Source organism: Neophocaena asiaeorientalis, unplaced genomic scaffold, assembly GCF_003031525.2.
Source record: "Neophocaena asiaeorientalis asiaeorientalis breed wild unplaced genomic scaffold, Neophocaena_asiaeorientalis_V1.1 scaffold678, whole genome shotgun sequence".
NCBI classification, from domain to species: domain Eukaryota; kingdom Metazoa; phylum Chordata; class Mammalia; order Artiodactyla; family Phocoenidae; genus Neophocaena; species Neophocaena asiaeorientalis.
In genome coordinates this window covers 1,002,446-1,026,726 of record NW_020175038.1, presented here as the reverse complement: position 1 = coordinate 1,026,726, position 24,281 = coordinate 1,002,446, and the positions used below count along the sequence as shown (strand labels likewise).

Sequence of the window (24,281 nt, the reverse complement as noted above, 5' to 3'; positions counted from 1 at the left end):
CACCCATATCTTATTTTGATGAGGTATTCTGCTAATCTGTTTGGGTAGGCTGGCCTAATTTTGCAGCTTCTGTAATCTTAATGTTTCTAGATTTCATTTTCCAAGTCAGGTGATCTTTTGCGGTACGCGGGCCTCTCACTGTTGTGGCCTCTCCCGTTGTAGAGCACAGGTTCCGGATGTGCAGGCTCAGCGGCCATGGCTCATGGGCCCAGCCGCTCCGCGGCATGTGGGATCTTCCCAGACCGGGGCACGAACCCATGTCCCCTGCATCGGCAGGCAGACTCTCAACCACTGCGCTACCAGAGAAGCCCCATATTGACATTTTTATTACATCAGCATGGAATTTCCAATCACAGAGAATTTGTGTAATTTTTTCCCCGATTTTTTTTTTTTTTTTTTTTTTTTTTTTTGCTGTACGCGGGCCTCTCACTGTTGTGGCCTCTCCCGTTGCGGAGCACAGGCTCCGGACGCGCAGGCTTAGCGGCCATGGCTCAGGGGCCTTAGCCATTCCGCGGCATGTGGGATCTTCCCAGACCGGGGCACAAACCTGTGTCCCCATCATCGGCAGGGGGACTCTCAACCACTGCGCCACCAGGGAAGCCCTCCCAGCAAGATTTTTATTCTGTAACTGTTTGTTATTCTTCACATTCTCCTCTTTTCTGCCCATCTGTCCCCTATCCTTTCCATAGAATTAGTAATCTGGAAGTATTATTTTCTGTTAGCAATTTGTCCTCTTTCTTTTCTATATTAAAACATAAAGTTTCTGTCCTCCTTTCAGTAATACTTAGTAAATGAACTTAAGGAAAAGCCAAAAGGCTTCCCCTGCTCCCTACCACATATTCCATGGACAATTGCCCGACTAAAAGCCTTCCCAAGAGGACATTACAAAGTTTCCTTTGTATCTAAAGTATTTCACTTGATTATTGCTGGTCTGAGGTAGAAATGAATCGATCACAGGCATTGTTTCATCAATTGAAAGTTTATGATCTTGGTTGCCATATAGTTTATTTGAAATATTTGTAGTGTTATATAATTGCTCATGCATTAAAAGCTGAGACAAGATCCATTAGTCTTAAAACACAAAGGCTATCCAGTTCAAAAGAATCGTTTTTGCAAATTCATATGAGATTTAAAAGCAAAGCAGATCCTAGAAAAAAATGGGAAATGTGTACTGCCTTATATTAGGTTTACTTAATAAAAATAGGGAGAAACTTATGATTGTCCAATAGATTTGAATAACACTGGTAACCAACCAATCTAGGTGACTGAGGATAACCTCCAGACTCCTTGGTCTTATTTGTTTTGTTTTGCTGTGATTCAGACGAAAGTAAACTTTTGGGCTTATGTTAATTATAGGTATATAAACCTAGCTTTGTGTGTGTATGTGGTAAAATATATATAACATAAAAATTTGCCATTTTAAACTGTACTATTAGGTGGCATTAATTGCATTCACGGTTTGTGCAACCAACATCACTATCTATTTCTAAAACTATTTCATTACCCCAAACAGAAACTCCGTAACCATTAGGCAATAACTACCCTCTCATCACTCTTCCCAAGCCCCTGATACAACCTCTAATTTACTTTGTGTCTCTATGAATTTGCCTATTCTAGCTACCTGATATAAGTAGAATCATACAATATTTGTCCTTTTGTATCTGGCCTCTTTTACTTAACATGTTTAGGTTTTTAAATTTTTATTTTTATTATGGTAAAATATACATAACATAAAATTTACTATTTTAACCATTTTTAAGTGTACGGTTCAATGGCATTAAGTACATTCACACTGTTGTGTGTCTATCACCATCAGCTGTTTCCAGAAATTTTTCATCATCCCAAATTGAAACTGTGCCCATTAAACAATAACTTCCCATTGCCACCTCCTCCCAGCCACTGGTAATCACTGTTCTACCTTATATCTCTCTGAATTTTACTGTTCTAGATGGAATCATACAGTATTTGTCGTTTTTGTCTGACTTATTTCGCTTAGAATAATGTCTTCAGGGTTCATCCATGTTGTAGCATGTCTCAGGATTTCACTCCTTTTTAAGGCTGAATAGTATTCCATGATATGTGTATACCACGTTTTGTTTGTCTGTTCATCCATTCATCAGTGGACACCTGGGTTGTCTCCACCTGTTGCCTATTGCGAACAGTGCTACAGTGAACAATGGCATACAAGTGTCTGTTTGAGTCTTTGTTTCCAGTTCATTTGGATATATACCTAGCAGTGAAATTGCTGGGTCGTATGGTAATTATATTATAATTAGCTTTTTGAAGACACTCCAAACTGTTTTCCACAGCAGCTGTACCGTTTTACATTCCCACCAGCAATGGATGAGGGTTCTAACTTCTCCATGGAACACTTGTAATTTTTCTGTTTTTCAGTCATAGCCATCCTAGCAGGTGTAAAGTGGTATCTTTTTGTGGTTCAGTTTGCATTTCCCTAATGACTAATGATGTTAAGCATCCTTTCATGTGCTTATTCGTTCTCTGTATCTTCTTGGGAGAAATGGCTATTCAAGTTTTTTGCCCATTTTTAAATTGGATTGTTTGTCTTTTTGTTAAGTTAGATTTCTTTATATATTATGGATACTAATCCTTGATTAGATACGTGACTTGCAAATATTTTCTCCCATTCAGTAGGTTGTCTTTTCACTTTCTTGATAATGTCCTCTGACATTTTGATGGAGTAAGTCCTTCCATATCAGCAGTTACTTTCAATGTAAATGGATTAAACTCTCCAGTCAAAAGACAGAGATTGGCAGAATGGATAAAAATACGTGGTCTAACTATATGCCATCTGTAGGAGACTCACTTTAGATTCAGAGACACTAATAGGTTGAAAGTGAAAGAACGGAATCATATTCCATGCAAATAGTAACAAAATAAGAGTAGAGGTGGCTATAATAATATTAGATGAAAGAGATATTAAATCAAAAAAAAGCTTTTAATGGGCATAGAGTTGTTTTGTTTTGGCCATACCCTGTGGTTTGCGGGATCTTAGTTCCCCGACCAGGGATCGAACCCATGCCCCCTGCATTGGGAGCACAGAGGCTTTTAAAAAAATAATTAATTAATTTTTTGAGCTGTGTTGGGTCTCTGTTGCTGTGCGTGGGCTTTCTCTAGTTGTGGCAAGCAGGGGCTACACTTTGTTGCGGTACGTGGGCTTTTTATTGCAGTGGCTTCTCTTGTTGCAGAACGTGGGGCTCTAAGCATGTGGGCTTTAGTAGTTGCAGCATGCAGGCTCAGTAGTTGTGGTGCAGGGGTCTAGTTGCTCTGCGGCACGTGGGATCTTCCCAGACCAGGGATTGAACCCATGTCCCCCACTCCGGCAGGCAGGTTCTTAATCACTGCACCACCAGGGAAGTCCTGGGAGCAAGGAGTCTTAGTCACTGGACTGCCAGGAAGTCCCCATAGAGTTTTAGTTTTACAAGACAAAAAGTTCTGAAATAGATGGTGCTGGTGGTTGCACTGTTTTACATTCCCGGGGTTATAATTTCTTATGTCCAAATCAACACTTGTTATTTTCTGTTTTTTTGATGATAGACATCCTAATGGGTGGGAGGTGGTATTTCATTGTGGTTTTGATTTGCATTTCCCCAGTGACTACTGATGTTGAGCATCTCTTCATATGCTTGTTGGTCATTTGTCATCTTCAGAGAAATGTCTATTCAACTCTTCTGCCCATTGTATAATCAGGTTATTTGATTTGTTGTTGAATTTTAGGAGTTCTTTATATACTCTGGATATTAACCCCTTATGATTTACATATCTTTTGTTCTGTTGGTTGTCTTTTCACTCTGTTGATTGTGTCCTTTGATGTATAAAACTTTTTAAGTTTGATATAATCCCATTTGTCAACTTTTGCTTTTGTTGCCTTTGCTTTTTATGTCATTTTTTTTATTTTTTTTTTTTGTCTTTTTTTTTTTTTTTTTTTTTTTTTTTTTTTTGCGGTACGCGGGCCTCTCACTGTTGTGGCCTCTCCCGTCGCGGAGCAACAGGCTCCGGACGCGCAGGCCCAGCGGCCATGGCCCACGGGCCCAGCCGCTCCGCGGCATGTGGGATCCTCCCACACCGGGGCACGAACCCGTGTCCCCTGCATCGGCAGGCGGACTCTCAACCACTGCGCCACCAGGGAAGCCCTGCCTTTGCTTTTGATGTCATATCCAAGAAAGTATCACTAAGTCCAATGTCATAAAAGATTTTCCCCTAATTTTATAGTTTTGGGTCTTACGTTTAGGTCTTTAATCCATTAAGAGTTCATTTTTGAATGCGATATAAGTTAAGGGTCCATCTTCACTCTTCTGCATGTGAATAGTCAGTTTTCCCAGTACTATTTGTTGAAGCGACTGTCCTTTCCCTGTTGAGTGGTCCTGGCACCCTTGTCAAAGATCATTTGACTATATATAGAGTATACGCAAAGGCAGTTGTGTCTGTGGTATTTTGGAACTTATTTTCCCACTATTTATATATTCCTAAAATTTAGCCATATGGTGTCACTCTAGTAAGTGACCACATTTGGATAACCACCATCTAGGACATTATAACATCCTGGAACCTCTCCTTGTAGACCCTCCCAATCACTGCCTCCTTCCTCATTCCCAGAGGTACTAGGTCTCTTGACTTTAACACTATAGATTCATTTTGCCCTTTTCTTTTCTTTTCTTTTCCTTTTTTTTTTTTTTTTGGCAGCACCGTTTGGCATGTGGGATCTTAGTTCCAACCAGGGATTGAACCTGTGCTCGCTGCATTGGGAGCTCGGAGTCTTAACCACTGGACCACCAGGGAAATCCCTCGTTTTGAACTTTTTACAAATGAGTGTCACAGTATATATTGTTTTGTGTCTGGCATCTTTGGTTCAATATATTATATTATTCTGTGCATATTGCAGTGCCTCATTCTTTTTCATAGCTGATTAGGATTCCATTGTATGATTATACCTCAGTTTATTCATATTCTCCTTATGGATATTGGGTTGTTTCAGGTTTAGGGTCATAATGAATAATGATGCTATGATCATTTGTGTGTGTGTATAAGTTCATATATGTATACACATTTCTCTAGTATATACTTAGGGAATTGATTTTATTTTTTTAGAGTGAAATTTTTATTGAGATAACAAGATTCATATGCAGTTATAAAATAAATAATAGAAAGATCCTTTGTACTTTTTACCCATTTCCTTGTACTGGTAAAATTTTGCACAACTGTAGTTGTACAAAACAACTCAAGATATTGATATTGATACAATCCACAGATATTATTCTGATTTCCCCAGTTTTGATTACAGTACTCAACATGCAAATTACATTTAACTGTTGGTATAGAATGGCACACTGCCACTTCCCTAGGACATTTAATTCAGACAGAATTATCCCTGGGCAACCGTTATCTTTGTATCTGCCAGCAATTGCCCTATCTTCCTTCTTATAACAATATGTAAACTCTCATATCCAGAATAACTGGGTCTTTAGTTCAACTGAGTGGTTACATACAGTACAGAACCATTGATTTTTTTTTTTTTTCCCCCAGTGGATTTGATATATTCTGAGATCCAGATCAAGCATCTCCCATATTTAACCTATCTTTGGTCATCCTGAAGGCACTTGAGAATCCAGCAGTATATCAGGGTCATCAGCTTTCCCTGGACAGTATTAAGAGATATAGAAGGTTTGCTAAGTCTGTCCTGGTCCTGAGTATTCACTCTGAAAAAGAGTTTATTTGAATAAAGTTTTGACACATTTGCTCAAAATGAACAATACAGAGACTTGTTTTGCTCATACATAGTTTCTAAATTTTCAGTAATGAAAATTATTAGTTTTTAAAAGGAAGTTATAAAAATACTAGCACATAAGTTAAGCATAAAAATACAGGGTATTCGGATCCCAAGAAAACGGGAGTTTACTGTGGTCTAGAAGTCAGGCTGATTGCACATGATAATTAGTTATAATTGGCAATGTTTCTTCCAAAGATTGAATTTTTGCTAAGTTTTTATATATTATCACTAGCTTGAGTTTCCCCCCTTCTCTGCCTTTCATTTCTGCAGGCACCAGAAGGAAATTTTAAAACATTTAAAAGATAACTCTTTCCTTATTAGTCACCCAGCGCACAGGCCTCGTTTCTTCTAGTTTCAAACATAAAAAAGAACCTGGGTCAGACAAGAATGATCCTTGTTGCATGCCCACCAGTTCATGCATTTTCCTTTTTATTCTGTGAGTCTCCGGTGCAAACAAAAGTTAAAAGGTTAAGGACTACTCCAAGTTCCCAACAGCTAATCCCTGGTTGACTTTCAAAAAGAGGTCTGTAGGGCTTCCCTGGTGGCACAGTGGTTGAGAGTCCGCCTGCCGATGCAGGGGACGCGGGTTCGTGCCCCGGTGCAGGAAGATCCCACATGCCGCGGAGTGGCTGGGCCTGTGAGCCATGGCCGCTGAGCCTGCGTGTCTGGAGCCTGTGCTCTGCAACGGGAGAGGCCACAACAGTGAGAGGCCCGCGTACCGCACAAAAAAAAAAAAAAAAAAAAAAAAGAGGTCTGTAATTCATTTTTGAATATGCCTTCCAAGTGGAGGCGTTTGGCCATGTGCTCCTCTTTGACATCACCTGGTGCCCTCTGGTGATCTGTTAGCTCCAAAACTTTTCACTTTGTCTTGAAAGCTTTCTTGGTATCTGTGGTGGGCATGGCCATGGCTGCTGCAGTCATCTGTGTCTCCATCATTCCTGATTGGTCATTGGCATTATCCCACATTTGGAGAGTGAATGCTCTGAAGCCCAAATACACAGCAGAAGTACCAGGATGCCGCTATTAATAATGGGTAGTTCGATTCCTTTCTGTAGCGTAAGCTTACATAGGGTCATTGGAAATAGCAGTTTGTGATAAAGCCTAAGAATGTCATGTTGATCCATCCACCAATAAGAATCACAGCGAGGACATTTGTGACATTCTCTTTCATCACGTCTGTGAGCATCGTGGGATCAGTTGTAGGAGAAGGTGGTATTATTTTCCTTTTTTTTTTTTTGAAAACTCCATCCTCTGGGTTGTTGAAGTAATATTTTTATGTCAAGGACTGTTTGGGAATATAATTTCCATTTTCCCTGAGGACTGTGCTTTGAATTAATTAATTAATTTCAGATATTTGCTCTTGGTTGAGCTTCTTGTCACTCTGCAGTAGGATAGACACCTAGTGGTGGATCACACCCCCAGGTGATGATAAAGATGGGCTGGACCACCCAGAGGCTCATGTTGGAGTTGAGCAGCCCACTGAGAGCCAGTCCGACCAGGGTCACGGGGCTTCTCCTCCCTGGGGCACTGGGGCTCCTCTTGGGATTGTCCTCAGGGACTTCTTCTGTCCTGCAGCCTGGGCATTATCTTGGCTCAGGGCTGGCCTGGGCTCTGCTGTGGCCTCAGGCCTAGTGCATTGCCTCTGGCTGGGCTGCTATTTGATTTTACATAATGTCTGAAGTTTATAGAGTTCTAAAACAGTAACGAAGGGTTCCCTGAAATATTTTTGCTTGCTCCAAACCATCTGTATTAAGACCACATTTTGGAGTGAGAGTTATTTTACTGAACCCTTTTTTTTGACCACTCTGACCCTCCTTGGCCTCTATGAAAAATAAAAAGGCTATAAAACAGTATATACCATATGAACTCATTTTTATGAAGACACAAAACCTTTCATCACTGCCTAGTACATTAAATTGTAAGTATTCAATAAAAATTGAAGCATAATAATTGAAATGATTGAATGGACAGGAAAAACAGTTTTATGCACCAAAATGTTAACTAACTGTACTTATTTCTGTTATAAAGCTGTAGTTGATTCCTTATTCTTTTTTTCCCCATACAGTAGGAAAAAAAAGTATAAAAGAGCTGCTTATTTATTTATTTATGATGAGAGATTGGTGAAAATGAAAATACTTTGTAGTTGTAGAAAGAGCTATGTAGGGAGTCATAAACTCAACCATTCTCTGGAATATCTCAAACCACTAAGACATTTTGTTATCCTTTTACTCTGAAAAGGCAGCATAATAGTTGGGATGTGTCATAAGGAAAAGATGTCTTCCATAGTTTAGGTACATAGAGCAAGTTGGGACGCAATTCCAAAAATAATAGCTTACCAGGGCTGAGAGGGTTCAGATGTAACAACAGATGAGTGGCAGCTGTCTAACTCTTGCTTCAAAACAGCATGCTTAATGCTGGGGTGGGAGACCCATCACTGGGTGGAGACCTTTTAGGAGACAAAAATAGAAGTTTCCTTATCCTCACGGAGCTCAGAGGCAAGTGACTGACTGGGAGGTTACACTTAGAGTTTTTGTGCTTCTGTTGAATTCATCTTTAAAATAGGGATGATAATATTATTCCTGCTTAAAAGGTTGTTATAAAAAGTAACTACTTAAAAGCATTACTTGATATTCCAAAAATATAAATCTATATATGTCTAATAGTGTAAATTCTAAATTTGCTAGTTGTAAGTAAATGTTTATTGAGTGTTTAAGTCAGGGACTGTGCTAAATGCAATTTTAAAAAAATTATTTTCTGAGTAGGTAATACTGTACTTGCGAAACCAATTTCGGTAGGGTGTACAGTGAAAAGTCTTCCTTGCACCTGTCTCCCAGCCACCAGGTTCCCTTAAATGTTTCCGGAGAGATTTTATGCATATACATGCATATGTGTATCTGCTTTTTAAAATGATAGATGGTAGCACATTATACTAACTATACCTTTCTCTTGTTGAGTACAGAGTATTTCCTATCCTTATCTCATATAGTACTCACAATGGTAAAGATAGGTACTCATATTGTCTCCATTTTACAAATAAGGAAACAAAGACATCTCAATTTCTTAATAACTTATCCAAGGTATATAGCATGTAAGTTATAGATAGAATCTACTTTCTAGGTATAGAGGCAATTATGTTGGTATTATTCATTAATTTAGCTTTAAAGTTTGAAACCATTTCAAACTTACAGAAAAGTTGCAGGAATAGAATAATATTCTTTCTTTGGCTTTCCTAACCTTGATATTTTTGGAGGTCACAGCTGGTCGTTTCGTAGAATATCTCTCAGTTTGCGATTGTCCTAGGTTTCCTCACAGTTAAACCCACATTATGCATTTTTGGCCAAAAGACACAGGAGTTACGTTGTGTTCTCCCCATTGCATCCTGTCATGGGGTATGCAGTGCTGATTCGTCCCATTGCTGCCATTAAAGGGAGAAAGGGGAAAAGAGGAGAGGGGAGGGGGAAGTAGCTTACATTAGTTAGCTTTTCAGACAGCCCTCTCTTCAGTAAATATCTTTTCCTTGTAGCATCCTGGCGGAGAAGAGGTTCTGCTGGAACAAGCTGGTGGAGATGCAACTGAAAGTTTTGAAGATGTAGGCCACTCCTCTGATGCCAGAGAAATGCTCAAACAGTACTATATTGGTGATGTGCATCCGGTAAGAATTAGCTGAGCTCTAGGAGTGCTTGTAGAGAGAGGAAGCTATCCAACAGCCACAGATCATGATGAGGGAATGAGTTACTAAAATGGAAATTCGTTCAACCCAGCCATTAGGCTAAATTTTCTCCAAAATCATCTAGCCTTACTGTGCTAAGATAGAGCTTCTTGTCTGTAAATCAGCACATATAGTGTCTATGAAAAGGAACTGATTTTGGAGGTGGGATTATTTTTGATTGATTTTTTTGTAATGCAGTTAATATCTCTACCTAAAATAGTAGTTTGGTCTTGCAAATTCATTGCTAAAAGTGGTAACTATGGACTTTTAAAACCATACCATTCTAACAAGGGACCCTGATATGCTCAGAGTCAGGGGTGCAGGGGTGGGGGAGTGGGCAGTACCCTTCTGTAGACCATGGCATCTCCCAGGGAATTACTACTACCAGAATGTAGTCTCATGTTCCAAAGTTAGAAATAAGCAGGTAATGAGAGTTCGTTTAGATGTGTCGTAAAATATTATTTGTTTTCCTCTTTAAACAGAATGACCTTAAACCTAGAAGTGATGGCAAGGTAAGAAGTCCTCTATTTCTCTTGTGTCTTTCAAGTGTTTATATTTCTATTTACTCAAATAAAATTGCTTTTTTTTAATGTATTGTAACAAGAGAAGTGTTTACTTTTCCCCCAAACAAAAATCCTGTTTTTCAGTACCATCTCAGGAAAAAAGAATAGCTGAGTCTTGAACAGTAGGAACATTTTGTTCATGCTTGTATTCGCTTTTCTAAAAAACTGAAACTCTAAAGCCATGCCCCCTATTGCTTTGAAAGAAATTAGTTTATAGGTTCAGTTGTAGAAAAGTATTTCTTGTTCTTACGTTTAATAGTATAGATGATAATAATTGCTTCTGTGTTGGAAAAAGAATTGGAAGGTCGGTTTACTCTTGCAAGTCGTAGAATGAGTTGTAGACTGGAACAATTGAGTAATTGACTGGAACAGGCCTTTTTGTCCCTATTCCCCTATGGTGTAGGCTCAAATAGGCCTACACACCCTTCCCATTCACACAGTGATACCACAAAAACAAAAGATTAAATATTTGAAAACCTTAATGTGTACTGCATAATGTACCAGGAAGAAAATATGAAAGCCTTTTTGCTTCCCACAGGCTGGATGGTTCATCTCCCTTATTCCCCCACTTTTTTCTCGCTATTTTCCTTGACTTCCCCTACCCTCTAATTTAAAGGGACAGCAGTTGTCACCCAGAACATCATGGAGGCAATGCTCCCTCCTCTTTTCCTCCTAGCTTCTTGCTTCCCTTCCCTCATTGAGCTGGTATTACTGAACTCATATGACACAGCAATTAAAGTTGGCCTATACATAAGAATTCTTTCAGTTCAAGAGATTGCTTGGTGGTGTCTGCCACCTGTTGCTCTGCCATCCAGAGTGCTTGTGTAAATTAACGCTTCCGTCTTGCTGCACTCTGCTACTCTGAACTGTTGAATTGTTTATGAAGGGGGCATGAAATAGTTCCTTAAATGCTTTGTGAGCACTGTTGGTTTGTTTGTCCTCCCCTCCTAACACAGGTACTATCCATTCTTGAATGTTCACTTGTGTAATTAAGGTAAAATTTGAACTAAGCATGGCTTGTTTGGTATATTGAACATGTCCAGAAACCATTACTTTCAGAGGTAAACATTTGATTCAAGGGATGTTCCCATTTGTACAAGAGATGCACCTTGTATCCAGGAGGCATAACCCACTTCTGCACAGCACTGTGAGAACACCCATTATATTTAAGACAAATAAAATTGTGGGGGAGTTATAATGTCTAGAAGTCTACAAATTGCTTCTTGTTGCTATTTTTCTTCCTTGGTAGTATAGTATGTAGTTAAGACCATTCTTAGGAATGTAGAGCAGTGTTTTTCAAATTCTATTCCTTGTACCACCTGTATTGTAATCTCTTGGCATGTTTTCTGAAATGCATATTTCCTGGGCTGCCATTACTACTACTGATTCATGATCTCTGGAGGTGGGAATTTGCACTTAACGTAACCCAGATAGCCAAGCACCAGACTGTGCTGAATGACATGCCCATCTTTTCATTTGAAAACTTAGGGAACTTTAGTTCTCTTCTGTGGAAAGCACTGTCTGCCTTCTATATATAGGCCAAAGAATTAACTAGAGATGTCTCAGATAAATTAAAACTGTTGAGCCTTGGACTTTTTGTAAGAAATAAAGAAAAAGAAACCCTTTTAGCTGGTGAGATTTGGTGAAATTCTGTAAAAATTCAGAAGTCTCCAAATGTAGCTTGGCCTCAGCCTGGCTTAAAGAGTGCTTAAAGGCAGTGTTTTCAAGGCTGTTCTTATCATGTCTGCTATACCCAAAGGATAGTCTCCATTAAATAGAGAGTTTGATTATTGAGTGTTTCCAGTCACACTGCTGTACTTCAGGCAGATCCAAGACCACCTACATAGGTTGTCATAGAGCTATAGTCCAGCCTGATTTTAGTTCCAGGAAGAAATTCTTGATCCTCCACATTTATTTCTTACATGGGTTTTAAAGAGGCACTTCTATGTCTAGGCTGCAGGTGTCTCTTTTCTCAATTTTTTTTTTTTTTGCGGTACGCGGACCTCTCACTGTTGTGGCCTCTCACGTTGCGGAGCACAGGCTCCAGACGCACAGGCTCAGCGGCCATGGCTCACGGGCCCAGCCGCTCTGCGGCATGTGGGATCTTCTCTGACCGGGGCACGAACGCACGTCCCCTGCGTCGGCAGGGGGACTCTCAACCACTGCACCACCAGGGAAGCCCTCAATTTTTTTTACTTTCACCATGAAGAAGTAAATGTAAAGTTCATTTCATTAATACTTTCCTTTCTTTTGGTTAAGGTTTCAGAACCTCTGTGAGGAAGTGATTTTTTTTTAATGCCTAATTAAGAGATGTCTTCTGCCTTATGCGACAGAGTTTTCATTTTCATTCTTCCTTTATTTTTCTGCTTCTCTCCTCCCTCCACAGCTCCAAGCTCCATGTCTCTTGCCTGCCTGAAACTACCTCTCTACCCCCTCAAAAAAACTTTTAAAAAAAGCACCCAAAACATGCTATTCTAGAGTGTAAATCAGAAACTTCTTCCCAGTATTTTGGAAACTACCTTTCATACTGCTTTTTGCTATGACATGAGTAAATAAATAATTGTTGGTCACCTTGTTTCCTTGTTAGACTGATAATGCCTGGGGTTCAAGACCCTGAAATGTTTGTTACAATACTAAAACTTAAAAGCTTAAAAACTACAGATCTGGCAACAGATGTTTTTCTTACCTGCTTCAGTCAAAGATAACTAACTAGAATTAAAAAAACCTTTTTGTCTCTAAATCTCTTCCTGGCTGGATTAGTCCCCATGCTGAGAGCCATCTTCCATTCATACTTAACACTTTTCTGGTCTGCTTTGAGTTATGGAAACTCACCTTAGAAACAATGTTTTCTGTGCCAGTTTGCCTGCCTGCCTACTGTGCTAAAGTAACCTAGACACATTTGTGGTCCATGAGGTCTCTCTTTGGATTATGGGTTTACTTCTTGGTTAACATTTTTATCACTCAGTCTACCTTCAGTTCAGGAGATAAGGAACATACAAACGCTAACCTGACTAAAAAAAAAAGTGGCACCATTTCATTCATTTATTCAACAGATATTATCTAGGTGACAGTTCAACTGCTTCACTGGTCAAATCTCATTACGGTGCATAGACCCAATAACCTGACCATTTTTCCATTTAACTTTTTTGAATGGGTAGTTTGTGGTGTACATGGTTAAAAAATTCAAATAGTACAAAAAAGTGTACTATAAAAATGACTGCCATCGCCAACTCTGTCTCCCAGTTCCCCTTCTCCTGAGGTAACCAGCTACCATTTTCTTGTTTACTCTTCCAAAGAGATTCTGTGCATACATAAATATAAATAGGTGGATGGATGGATAGATAGACTGATTGATCAGTAGACAGACCAACCATCCCTTGCTTTAAAAATCTCATAGGTGCTATTCTGCCCCTTCTTTCTACTAAAAAATTTTATCTTAGTGATTGTTCCTTATCCATTTATAAAGATCTCTCTCATTCTCTTTAATATTTAGTATTCCATAGACAAAAGCTTTGATGAGATGACATTTGCTATAACAGGATTTGATCTGTTTCTTTTTTTTAAGGAAGTAAGATTGTCTCTATAAAAGCTTAACATGGTTTTTTTTGTTTGTTTGTTTTTTTTGGTTGCGTTGGGTCTTCGTTGCTGCACATGGGCTTTCTGTAGTTGTGGCAAATGGGCTGCTCTTCATTGCAGTGGCTTCTCGTTGAGGAGCACGGGCTCTAGGCACGCAGGCTTCAGCAGTTGTGGCACACAGGCTCAGTAGTTGTGGCTCGTGGGCTCTAGAGCGCAGGCTCAGTAGTTGTGGCACACAGGCTTAGTTGCTACGCGGCATGTGGGATCTTCCCGGACCAGGGGTTGAACCCACGTCCCCTGCATTGGCAGGTGGATTCTTAACCACTGTACCACCAGGGAAGTCCCTTAACATGTTTCTTAAACTTCATTTTTTAACTTAAAAAATTTAACTTTTGAAATTTAGTAAACTCCATCTATGTTAGAAGCAATTTATAACTTGCATTTAAAGGCAGATACATTTTTTTCTCCCAGATGCTACAGACTTTTGTTATACAGTTTTCTATTACACGTATGTAAAGTATTATACATACATAACATTCCATTTACTTTCTCTTTTATGGGAGGGAAACTAAAAAGAATGCATGCTTTATAGTTATGTAATGTAGTTAGTTGGTTGTATCATACTAAAAATTTCCTTTTAAGAATTGTTAAATATTCCTGTCATATCTACAACCTAATTTATTAACGTTAAAAATGGGTAGGCAGATGTCCTTTAGATGAGTAGTGCTTGCTATTTACCAAAGAATTTTGTATGATGGTTTCATTGTTGCCTGGTTTTTTTTCCCCTAACATTTGTGTTTTGTAACGTAATCTTTTGAAATAAAGCATAGAATGTAATGGCAAGATCACTCTTGAAAGACAAAATACCCTTTCTGAGGAATCTGAAGGCTTAGTGTCTTCTTGTAATGCTTTATTTAGAAATGATGTGTAGTTTTGCAAAGCAAGATGTCAGAAGGACAAGGTAACATCTTTTGCAAATCAGCCCTCCAATGTTATAACAAGTTTTTCACTTCTTAGGTCCCAGTAGAAATTAGTGTCTGAGTGTTTTAATTTTTTTTCTTCAGTGATGTCTTATGTATCTTATAATGGGTTCTTGAGAGAGTCATATAGAAATTTGTTTTAGCAGGTGTTTTTCATCTTTGAATTTGCCCTTATGTACAGGGAAATATTACTTATATGACTGGGCTGACTAGGGATTTATGCTTTACAAGACAGTAATTGTTAAACTGTATTCTCATCTAGAAAGAAATTTTAGTACATTAGAGCGTCATGAGAAGGCTGTCCTCAAGATCCACACCACATGGCCATGAAAATATTGAAATCATATACTTTCAAAACTCAGACTTTTTAGGTTGTATGATGAACCTAAAACTAAAATTCATATAGTGTTAGCTAATGTTACACAGTCCATTGTATTATGGGGGGAAAATCCTTTGCAGTAGTGTTTGAAGCCCAAAGTTCCCAAGTTGTTTTTCATAAGTTTCTGGCCACGTAGAAACCAAATTATTCTAAATAAAAAGCTGCAAAAACTACCAGACCACCCAGATACTCATTGAATTTGCTGAAGGTGTCCTGTGGTTTAAAATCCACTTCTTCCAATTTTAAATACTTGGAATCCTCTTGGAATGGCTAACATTCAATTTAGGAATTAAAACATAAGCCTCTTATATACCTTATATTTCCCTTTTATTTAAACCTCTGAAAGTCTTAAGTATAAACTGTTTAGGCTGAAGATACACGTAACTCTCTGTCTATATGTTTGAATGCATCAGAACTATAATTTTGGCGTATTGCTTCCTATGTTTATGTTCTGGTGACAAAGTACACCATTCCTTAAGCATGTGTTCTCCTCCCATGTTTTTTTCATAAACAGTGTTCATAGTGAAATCACGCCCCACTGACCCCCAAATCCCTTCCCATATGTTTGCCAATTATGACATTTCTTTGTCATTCTTTTAACCACATCAGAGAGGGTTGGTACTCACGGCACACTGTCTCAGAAGAGTATCTGAAAGAACACACCTTTACGTACGTGCTGAAAAATAGAAACATCTCTGTGTGATTGTGCTCCTTCAGACTTCCTTCTTGGATGTGGGAGAATGGTATTAACTTCTCTCTAATCTTTAAAAGTCTGCTTTTGTAGGTTTTACTAAAATGCCCTTGGGTTGGAAAATTGTGTTGAGTTAATTGAATATGACTTTAGAATTCAGGTTCATCTGATTTGAGCCTTTCAGTTCACAGGTGAGGAAACTGATTGAGGATATTAGACATAATTTCAGTTATAATCAGCTTTAATAAAAAGGTTACTCAAATATTATGAAATATTTCCTCTTGTTCTACAAAGTTCATGTTTAGTATTTGTATGTATATAAATATATTTGTTTATTTTATGACAGAATTAAAGGCTTAATGAATCTTGAACTTTAGGAACCACTGTATTTAAACAGTTAATTTCTGTTAATTTTGGACTAAAATCAGAGTAGACTTAAAGCAATCTGGTTGTTTGGAATTGGATTCCAGACTCGTTGGAGAATAAAGAAGCATGCGTATTAATCACTTGGTAAGGCTTTTGGTAGAATTCTGGATTTGAACTGCTCTCTTGTAACTAAAATCATATAGTATTGCAATTACTACTATACATGCCAAAGGTGGAGAGCAGTCACTTCTCCTGACCAATCTTGCATGTAAATTAAAATGTGGGCAAGAACATAACCAGCCAAGATATGCCTGAACACCCACAGGGGTAAATTAAAGTCAATCATAAACTGTAGGAATTTCACCTAAGCATCTGTTAGATGCAGCACAGAGCTCTGGAGTGGAAATGAGAACGGGGGAGCTGTACACGGAGAGAATGGAAGGGTGAAGATGAAGGAAGGTTTTGTGTTAATAGAACCCTTCTTAATTTTGTTAAATTAAAAATAACTTATTTGGCTTCTTTCCAAACTTGGCCAAGACACTTGGCTACAAGAGCAGTGCCTTAAAAAACTCTTTCATTTATAGCTGATTAAAAGCAGAGTCACTTTGGCATTTATTTGGCTCTTCGTATTCTAAAGAGGATAAGCTTCCTTCTCTTTTCTTTCCTAGATTGCTCTTAAAACAGGGGTTGAGGTACTTAGTTAAAAGAAAGAGAGGGAGGGAGGGAGGAAGGAAGGAAGGAAACCATGTATATTTTAAAATTTTTATTGCTTATTACGAACTATTACAATTTCAGTATATTATGGTCTTGATTCTTCTGGCCTCTCTCTCCCCCGTCTCTTTCTTCTCTCTCTTGCTTACTACGTTGTCTGAGGCTCACTCTAGTTAGCACACACCAGTGCTTTTGGTTGTAAAAGAGGCTAAAAACTTTGACATCTACAGAATCCATTTATATGAACTAACGGATTTAATGTGGTTATAGATTAAACATCATAATACATATATTACTCCGTTTCGCTTTCACGTAAGCCTTTCAGATTACCTCCGCTTTTTTTTTTAATACTAAGTCTACATTTTTTTGTTCCATAAATCATTGGTATATGTGTGGATAAAGAAAGCATAAAAGACCGTGGAATTTTCTTGATAGAATTCAATTATTTCTTGGCTACTGTAGTGGAATATTTAAAAAGGCAACGTTGGGCTTCCCTGGTGGCGCAGTGGTTGAGGACCCACCTGCCAATGCAGGGGACACGGGTTCGAGCCCTGGTCCAGGAAGACCCCACATGCCATGGAGCAGCTAAGCCCCTGCGCCACAACTACTGAGCCTGTGCTCTAGAGCCTGCGTACCACAACTACTGAGCCCGTGTGCGTATCCCATGCTCCACAACAAGAGAAGCCACCGCAATGAGAAGCCTGTGCACCGAAACGAAGAGTAGTCCCCGCTCGCCACAACTAGAGAAAAGCCCGCGCGCAGCAACAAAGACCCAACACAGCCAAAAATAAATAAATAACTTAATTAGTTTTAAAAAAAAAAGCTTTAAAAAGGCAACGTTGTAAAAAAAAAAAAAAAGGCAACGTTGTGAGATGCACACACAACCGTCATTACCACCCCAGCCTTCCGAATCTGCAAAACACTTGCTGTATTTCTCAAAGATTGACCGTAACATGTTTTAGCTAGCCTGACTCATTCTATTCAAGGAGAAATGTCCCAGATTGTTAACATCGGGTCTCAAAGAAGTGTAGTAGTATATTAATAGGATTTATCTAAAACTTTTTATTAGAAGTTTTACTTGCCTGTAGGCGATTTCTTTCAGGTTTGGGGCATGTATTCATTTGCATGACAATGTTTTGGGTATATGAAATTAAAATTTATCTCATGGTCTGCTCTAAAATATCTAGGCCAGTATGTATGTAGGGTTTTTGGGAATCTTGGAGGTTACTGAAGTCTGTAGTTATGTGTGCATACCCTGGCATATTATTGCATATTGGCAAAGATGATCTTTTGGGCAGCAGTAACTTATGCTAATGGGTTATTGTCCTCTGGCAGTAAGTTAGCAGGCTTTTTTGTACTATATAGCTAATTAATGAAATCCATAACTTCATTTGATATTTACATAAAGTGAATTTTAAAATTTAGTATCAGCTTTATTAAGGTATAATTCACATGCCATCCAGTTCACCTATTTAAGATGTATAAGTCAAGGGTTTTTAGTATATTCAGAGCTGTGCAACCATAATCACAAATTAATTTTGGAACATTTTCATCACTCCAAAAAGAAACCACGTAACCTTTAGCAGTCATTTTCCATTTCCCTCCAGCTCCTCTTCTCCCAGCCCTAGGAAACCACTAATCTACTCTTCTGCCTCTCGGTTTGCCTATTCTGAACATTTCATGTAAATGGACTTTATATAATACATGGTCTTTAGTTTCTTTCAGTTCACGTAACATTTAAGGTTCATCAGTGTTGTCGCATGTATAAGTACCTTGTTACTGCCAGATTTTTGTTTTTAAGTTTATTTTGGTATTTTCTTTCCCCTAACTCCATTCTTGGTGTTTTCATTGTGAAATAAGCCCTAAGGTCTCTAATCATAACTATTACGATTTCAGAGAGTAAACGAGTTCACTTCTCTAAGCCACAAAGCAGTCATCTGCATGCTTTTGAGCATTTCCCAGTTGATCTCTATGTTACAAGACAGGAGTTTTTATTTTTTAACAGTGTTTTCACAAAATGTCATCTTAGCTACAGCCAGTGGCAAGCCACAGTGAACCAGGCTTACCATTGTGACTGCAAATTAGTTCATTGCAATATCGTTTGTACCAGTGGCTTTTTTTTGTTTGTTTGTTTGTTTGTTTTTTACAGATAAAAAGAGTTTAGGTCATATTTCTCTATGCTTTCATTAGTGGTCCTTTACTAGGGAATACCTGTATATTATCAGAAAAAGAATTCCTAGTCCTCCCATCACATATGGATTTGTAAACATCAAATGGCATGAAAGATGAAGTTCTGTTATTAGCTTCAGAGTTTGCATGACTATTCGAGAAGATTTATATACTCTGTGTTAATCTTGTTTGTTTGTTTGTTTGTTTTTGAATATGCATCTTCTTCAGGACCCTCCGAAAAATAATACATGCAAAAGGTTGGTATTCCCTTAATAGATTTCCTTATGCTCAACATACTGTGTGGCAAAGAGGTTCTTCCATAAATATACATGTGTAACATAACAGAGTACAGTTGACAGCTCATTCTTTTTTGGTCAAAATTATTACAAATTCAGTAGTTCCTTAGCTTTAGAAAAATTAATTTTTACAGTTTTAGTCATCTGAGTAATCTCAAAAAAGTTCTTGCCTTGAGTAATTTTTACATCTTGTTGTAACGTAAATTAGAATCACATGTAGTAAGAGGTAAGTATGCATGGACAAATGCTACTGTTAATTCAGGCCCACAGTCTCTGTAGCTCAGCCAAGCTATGCAACTTCCACTAAAAACTTAATCTCGAAAAAAAAAAAAAAACTTAATCTCGTTTAATCCTCACAACCACTCTGCACCTACCTGACATATTATGAATGTAATAATAAATGTAAAAATGTATTATTACATTTTACAGAAGAAAAAAATTGTGTATTGCAGTCATGTTCAGGAATGTGTGCTTCCTCAAAGGTTTACTTATCCCTTGCAGTAATGTTACTAACACAGTAGAATTAGCCCTGAAAGGTATACATTTGTCATCCCTTAAGTGTCTCTACTTGAGATAAGTGTAGAATCCTTGGCTTGTAAAAATTTATAGAGATTATATAGAGCTGTTTTATCTTTCTGAGGTCCCACTTAAAGCATTTCATAGAGAGAGAGAAAATGTGTCTTTTTTTCCCATCAAAGTACCATGTCTTTTTTGTTTGAGGTGATGGACAGAATATTTTTAAAAAGTGGAAATTAAAGGAAACTGTTAGTAAATTCAGCTTTCTTAATATTAAGGATTTATGCTCATCCAAAAGCTCCATAAAGAATTTGAAAATACAGGCCATAAACTTGCAGTAGACTTACACTACACTTAAAACCAATTAAAAATTACTATGTAGAACACGTGAAGAATTTTTACAAATCAATTAAAAAGTAACTTAGTAGAATATGAGAAAAGGACTTAAACAAACACCTTACAGAAGAGGAAGCACAAATATAAGCATATGGAAAAAAAAAGGTTTAATTTCATTTGTCATCAGAGAGATGCAGATTAAAATCATAGGGTATATTTCACACCTGCCAGATTGGTGAAAATTTTTAAAAATTCTAAAAATAAGAGGCGTTGTTTAGGAAGTGTATTACCAATAATCTTAGGCCCTCTTTAGGGTCTTAGGGAGATGTAAAGGGGTACAGTCCCTGTGGAAAACAATTTGGCATTATCAAGTAAATTTGACAATATAATAACTTCTGACCCAGCAGTTGCATTTCTAGGGATATATACATACTCAAGAGAAATGTGTGTACAAGTATACCAGTGAACACGTACTAGAATGCTCACAGCAACATTATTCAAGATATTAAAATATTGGAAACAACCCAAATAACTATTCATTAGTAAAATGAATGAATTCATTCTGGGATATTCATATAGTGGAATACTTCAAAGCAATAAAAATAACTGAGTCACAACTATGTGCAATAACCTGAATAAATCTGAATGAAGAGAGTTCTGTATTATGGCCAGGAAGTTGTTGGATCTGTATCTCCTTTGGTGCATTTCCTCTGGTTCTGTTCTCAGTGGCCGTAAAGTTACAAAGGATTATATGAGGATTGGTGGTCAACCGTTCTCAGTCTTGTGCACTGAAGACTTTATCTTCCGTGTTTTGAACTCTTTTGTCCCTTGTGGCTGCTCTGGAAGATATCTGAATTCATTACTCTTTCGGGGAGATTACTTTTTAAGTTTCCCTGTGCCATATTGCTGTTGTACATACTGACCAACTTGCTTGTGTCTTTAAACAAAGCTACCTGGCTGACGTTCTAAACGTGTCCAGAACAGCTTTCTGCCATACTTAAATGTACAAAGTGCTAGGCATGTTTAGGCAAAGAGAATCATTTTTATTATTGAACCTTAGCTGGCTTTTTGGGCTTCAAAGCCTTTTAATACCTAGACTGCATATGTCATAAGTGGAGGGGCAGCCAGGTCATTTGGATCATGGAAGAATTATACCTTAAAACTAGCAGAGCTAATAAGCTCTGTTAGAGAAGAAGGATCTTTTCAGCTGTGTGGCTTGCGGGATCTTAGTTCTCCAACCAGGGATTGAACCTGGGCCACCGCAGTGAAAAGCGCAGAGTTCTTAACCGCTGGACCGTCAAGGGAATCCCCGGGAAGGATTATTTTAAGGAGAATAATGACTGTCCTGAAACTCTGAGGAAAGTTTCTTACAGGACTTTTTAAGCCAACTACCATTTATTTAACTTTATTAGAATTATCAGTATGTTTTGTGTGTGCATGTGTGTGTGTCCTTATTAGTGTCTGAGCTTAAGTAGGGATTAAGAGGATGGGAATCAGGATAGGAATCAGACTGCTTGACCAACTTCCCTTTGTGATTTTGGGTGCAAAGCTTGTATTTCATATATAAAATGAAAATAATAATACCTGTTACATAGGATTGTTGTGAGGATTAAATTTTAAAAATACATGTGGGGCAGATGTAATATTCAACAGTTGTATCATTGGTTCTAAATTTATAATTATATACATAAAATGGTGACTTTTCATGCTCAAAGATGTTAATTGTAGAATATGTGAAAAAGCATAAAGAAAAATTTAAATTCTCTATAATCCTGTAACCCAGAAATAACCACTTTATGTCTTTGTGAAAACATATATACTGAGGTGTGTATGTATATATATTTTTGGTATTATACCATACATTCCATTTTTAATCCTTTTAAAATTATTATTTAACTTCAATCCAGATCTTTGGATTTTTTTATTTCCCCAAATAAAATTCTTTGCTATAAAAATATTAAAATGTGAAAAATGTTTAAAATATTAAAATGTGAATGTTGAAAGATAGGGTACATTTGATATGAAATGTTCACAATTTTATTGCTTCTCCCCCCTACCCCCTTCCCAAACGTCTAGCTACTGGTCGTATTGGATCTTCCCCATCGTAGGTGCTATTCTCTTAGGTTTTCTGTATCGTTACTACATGGCGGAGAGCAAGTCCTCCTGAGGAGACCTTGTTGAAGTCTGGAAAGCACATCTACTTGGGAGTGAGGACTAGACACTTGTTTGGAGGCTGCAGCGGTGCCCTCTTCTCGACTCCTGCCAATTGTATTCTTCTCCCTCGGACCCCAGACTGTTGGCCAGACATCCACCTCAGCCCTGGGGCCAGTGTCCAAGTCATTTCTCAGAGCCTTACTCTCAAAGCACCTGCTCATTGTGTCCTTGCCTTTGTTTCCTCTCTTTACTCTTTTCCACGAGAACCTTTATGTTTCAGAACTTTCTTTTATAATTATAGTCTACGGATTCTAGTGACATTGCCCTTTGGTAAAATTGCCTGCTTCCCAATACTTTGAATGCACATTAGACATACTTAACAGGGCATCACACTCTGGTTTTGAAGCTTTTCTTTTTCCCTTTTTCTTCTAAGTAAATATTATTTTTAAAGTTATCATAAGAGGTTTAATTCATGAAATCAGGTTGCACACCTGCGACTTAAAACACAACTGCAGAATGATCTTGTTCCTTGTTTATATTTGTTAAAACTGAGTGTAGCAGGGAGCCCTTGCCACCTCCTAAGGCCACCAAATGGTGCTGGGCAGAACTCTGCTTCCCTTTTGTTTATGGGGAGTGGAGAGAAACAGGGAGAGGAAGAGATGAATTGGGATGATAGAGTGAATTCACAGTAATCTTCCTTTTGAAAAATATTGAAAAACACTACTTTTAGGACAGGAGTTTAGAAAAAGCACCAAAAATTTTATCCTTTACTTTGGCACCAGTTCCTAGCCATCTTTTTTCTTTTCTTTTTTTTTTTTTTAAACCCCTTACCATCTTGTATTGGTAAAATATAAATTTATAAGTATGTGTTTAGAGCTTTACAGTTTCGTTAAAGGATTTTGCTCTTTTTTTGTTTATCAACTTGCAATTTTTTATTCCCCTTTTTACAGAAGAGACTCCAAATTGATCAAAGGTACAGTATTTAATCTTCTGTTTGCCCCAGTAAAATAACTGTCATGGTAAAGCGGCATTCAGAGGGGGTAGATCGGGACAAGAGAATGTTTTCCATTTCGTGTGTATTTTACCTCCATGGCTCCAATTTGTGGTTTTGTTGTTTTTTCCATTGAGAATAAAAAACTGGTAGTTTTTTTTTTTTTCTCAGATGACTGTTTCATTGAGGAGAAGGTTATTATTTAGAGTTATGTTACTATTTCTCCTTGGTTCGGACTTTCTCTGGTGTATCTGACTGCTTTTTTCCCCCCCGTGGAAGCACCTGAGGAGGCCGTCCACTGGGAGTTTTCTGCCGACAACTGTGGTGATTTTTCTTCCCATCCTTTGAGGATGACCAGTCTACTCTGAGCCATCGTCACATGCAGCAGGAAGCAGCATGGTTCAGGAAGGACCATGGGCACTGCTCTGTGTCCTCCCCTATTCCTGCTTGCCAGGCACTTGACAGGACAGGAAGCTACACAGCACACCAGTGTCTGCCCATGCAAACTATTTAAGAAAAAGTTCAACCCAGGTCTTGTATCCTGTGATTTAGCGTTGAGTGAATTCACAATTTGTAAAAATCATGTTAACCTGCTAGTCGCACACTTGGTTATGACATTATGGAGAAATTTTAGGGGCTTTCTGGCTGACTTTTATATGTCAGGGATATGGGTAAATTTTTTAAACATATCTTTTTTTTTTTTTTTTTTTTTTTTTTGATGTGGCCCATCTTTTAAAGTCTTTATTGAATTTGTTACAATATTGCTTCTGTTTTATGTTTTGGTTTTTTGGCCACAAGGCATGTGGGATCTTGGCTCCCCGACCAGGGATCGAACCTGCACCCCCTGCATTGGAAGGTGAAGCCTCAACCACTGGACCGCCAGGGTAGTCCCTAAAACTTATATCTTTAGAAAATGTTTTGTATGTATTATAAGATGCCAGTGTAAGGCAATTTTTTGAAAGAAAAAATCTTTGGTTATTGTGTAACAGAGGTGGTGTGACTTGATGCTCCTCCAGGAAGGCAAGGAAGGGTTGCCTTGAATAAGAATTGATATATAAT

General features: G+C 38.1%; 1 protein-coding gene and 1 pseudogene across 1 annotated transcript in view; one reads left to right on the top strand and one right to left on the bottom strand.

The window, feature by feature from the left end:
• The window catches only part of CYB5B (cytochrome b5 type B), a 29,793-nt gene extending 6,399 nt beyond the window's left edge, over positions 1 to 23,394 (top strand). Inside the window, exons 2-5 of the mRNA XM_024763093.1 lie at positions 9,309 to 9,437; positions 9,977 to 10,006; positions 19,158 to 19,186; positions 22,154 to 23,394. Coding sequence (XP_024618861.1) covers positions 9,309 to 9,437; positions 9,977 to 10,006; positions 19,158 to 19,186; positions 22,154 to 22,244 — 279 coding nt within the window. The 3' untranslated portion in view covers positions 22,245 to 23,394. The remainder of the gene's footprint in view (positions 1 to 9,308; positions 9,438 to 9,976; positions 10,007 to 19,157; positions 19,187 to 22,153) is intronic.
• Positions 6,533 to 9,198, bottom strand: LOC112411789 (ER membrane protein complex subunit 3 pseudogene; annotated as a pseudogene).
• Positions 23,395 to 24,281: the final 887 nt, after the last annotated feature.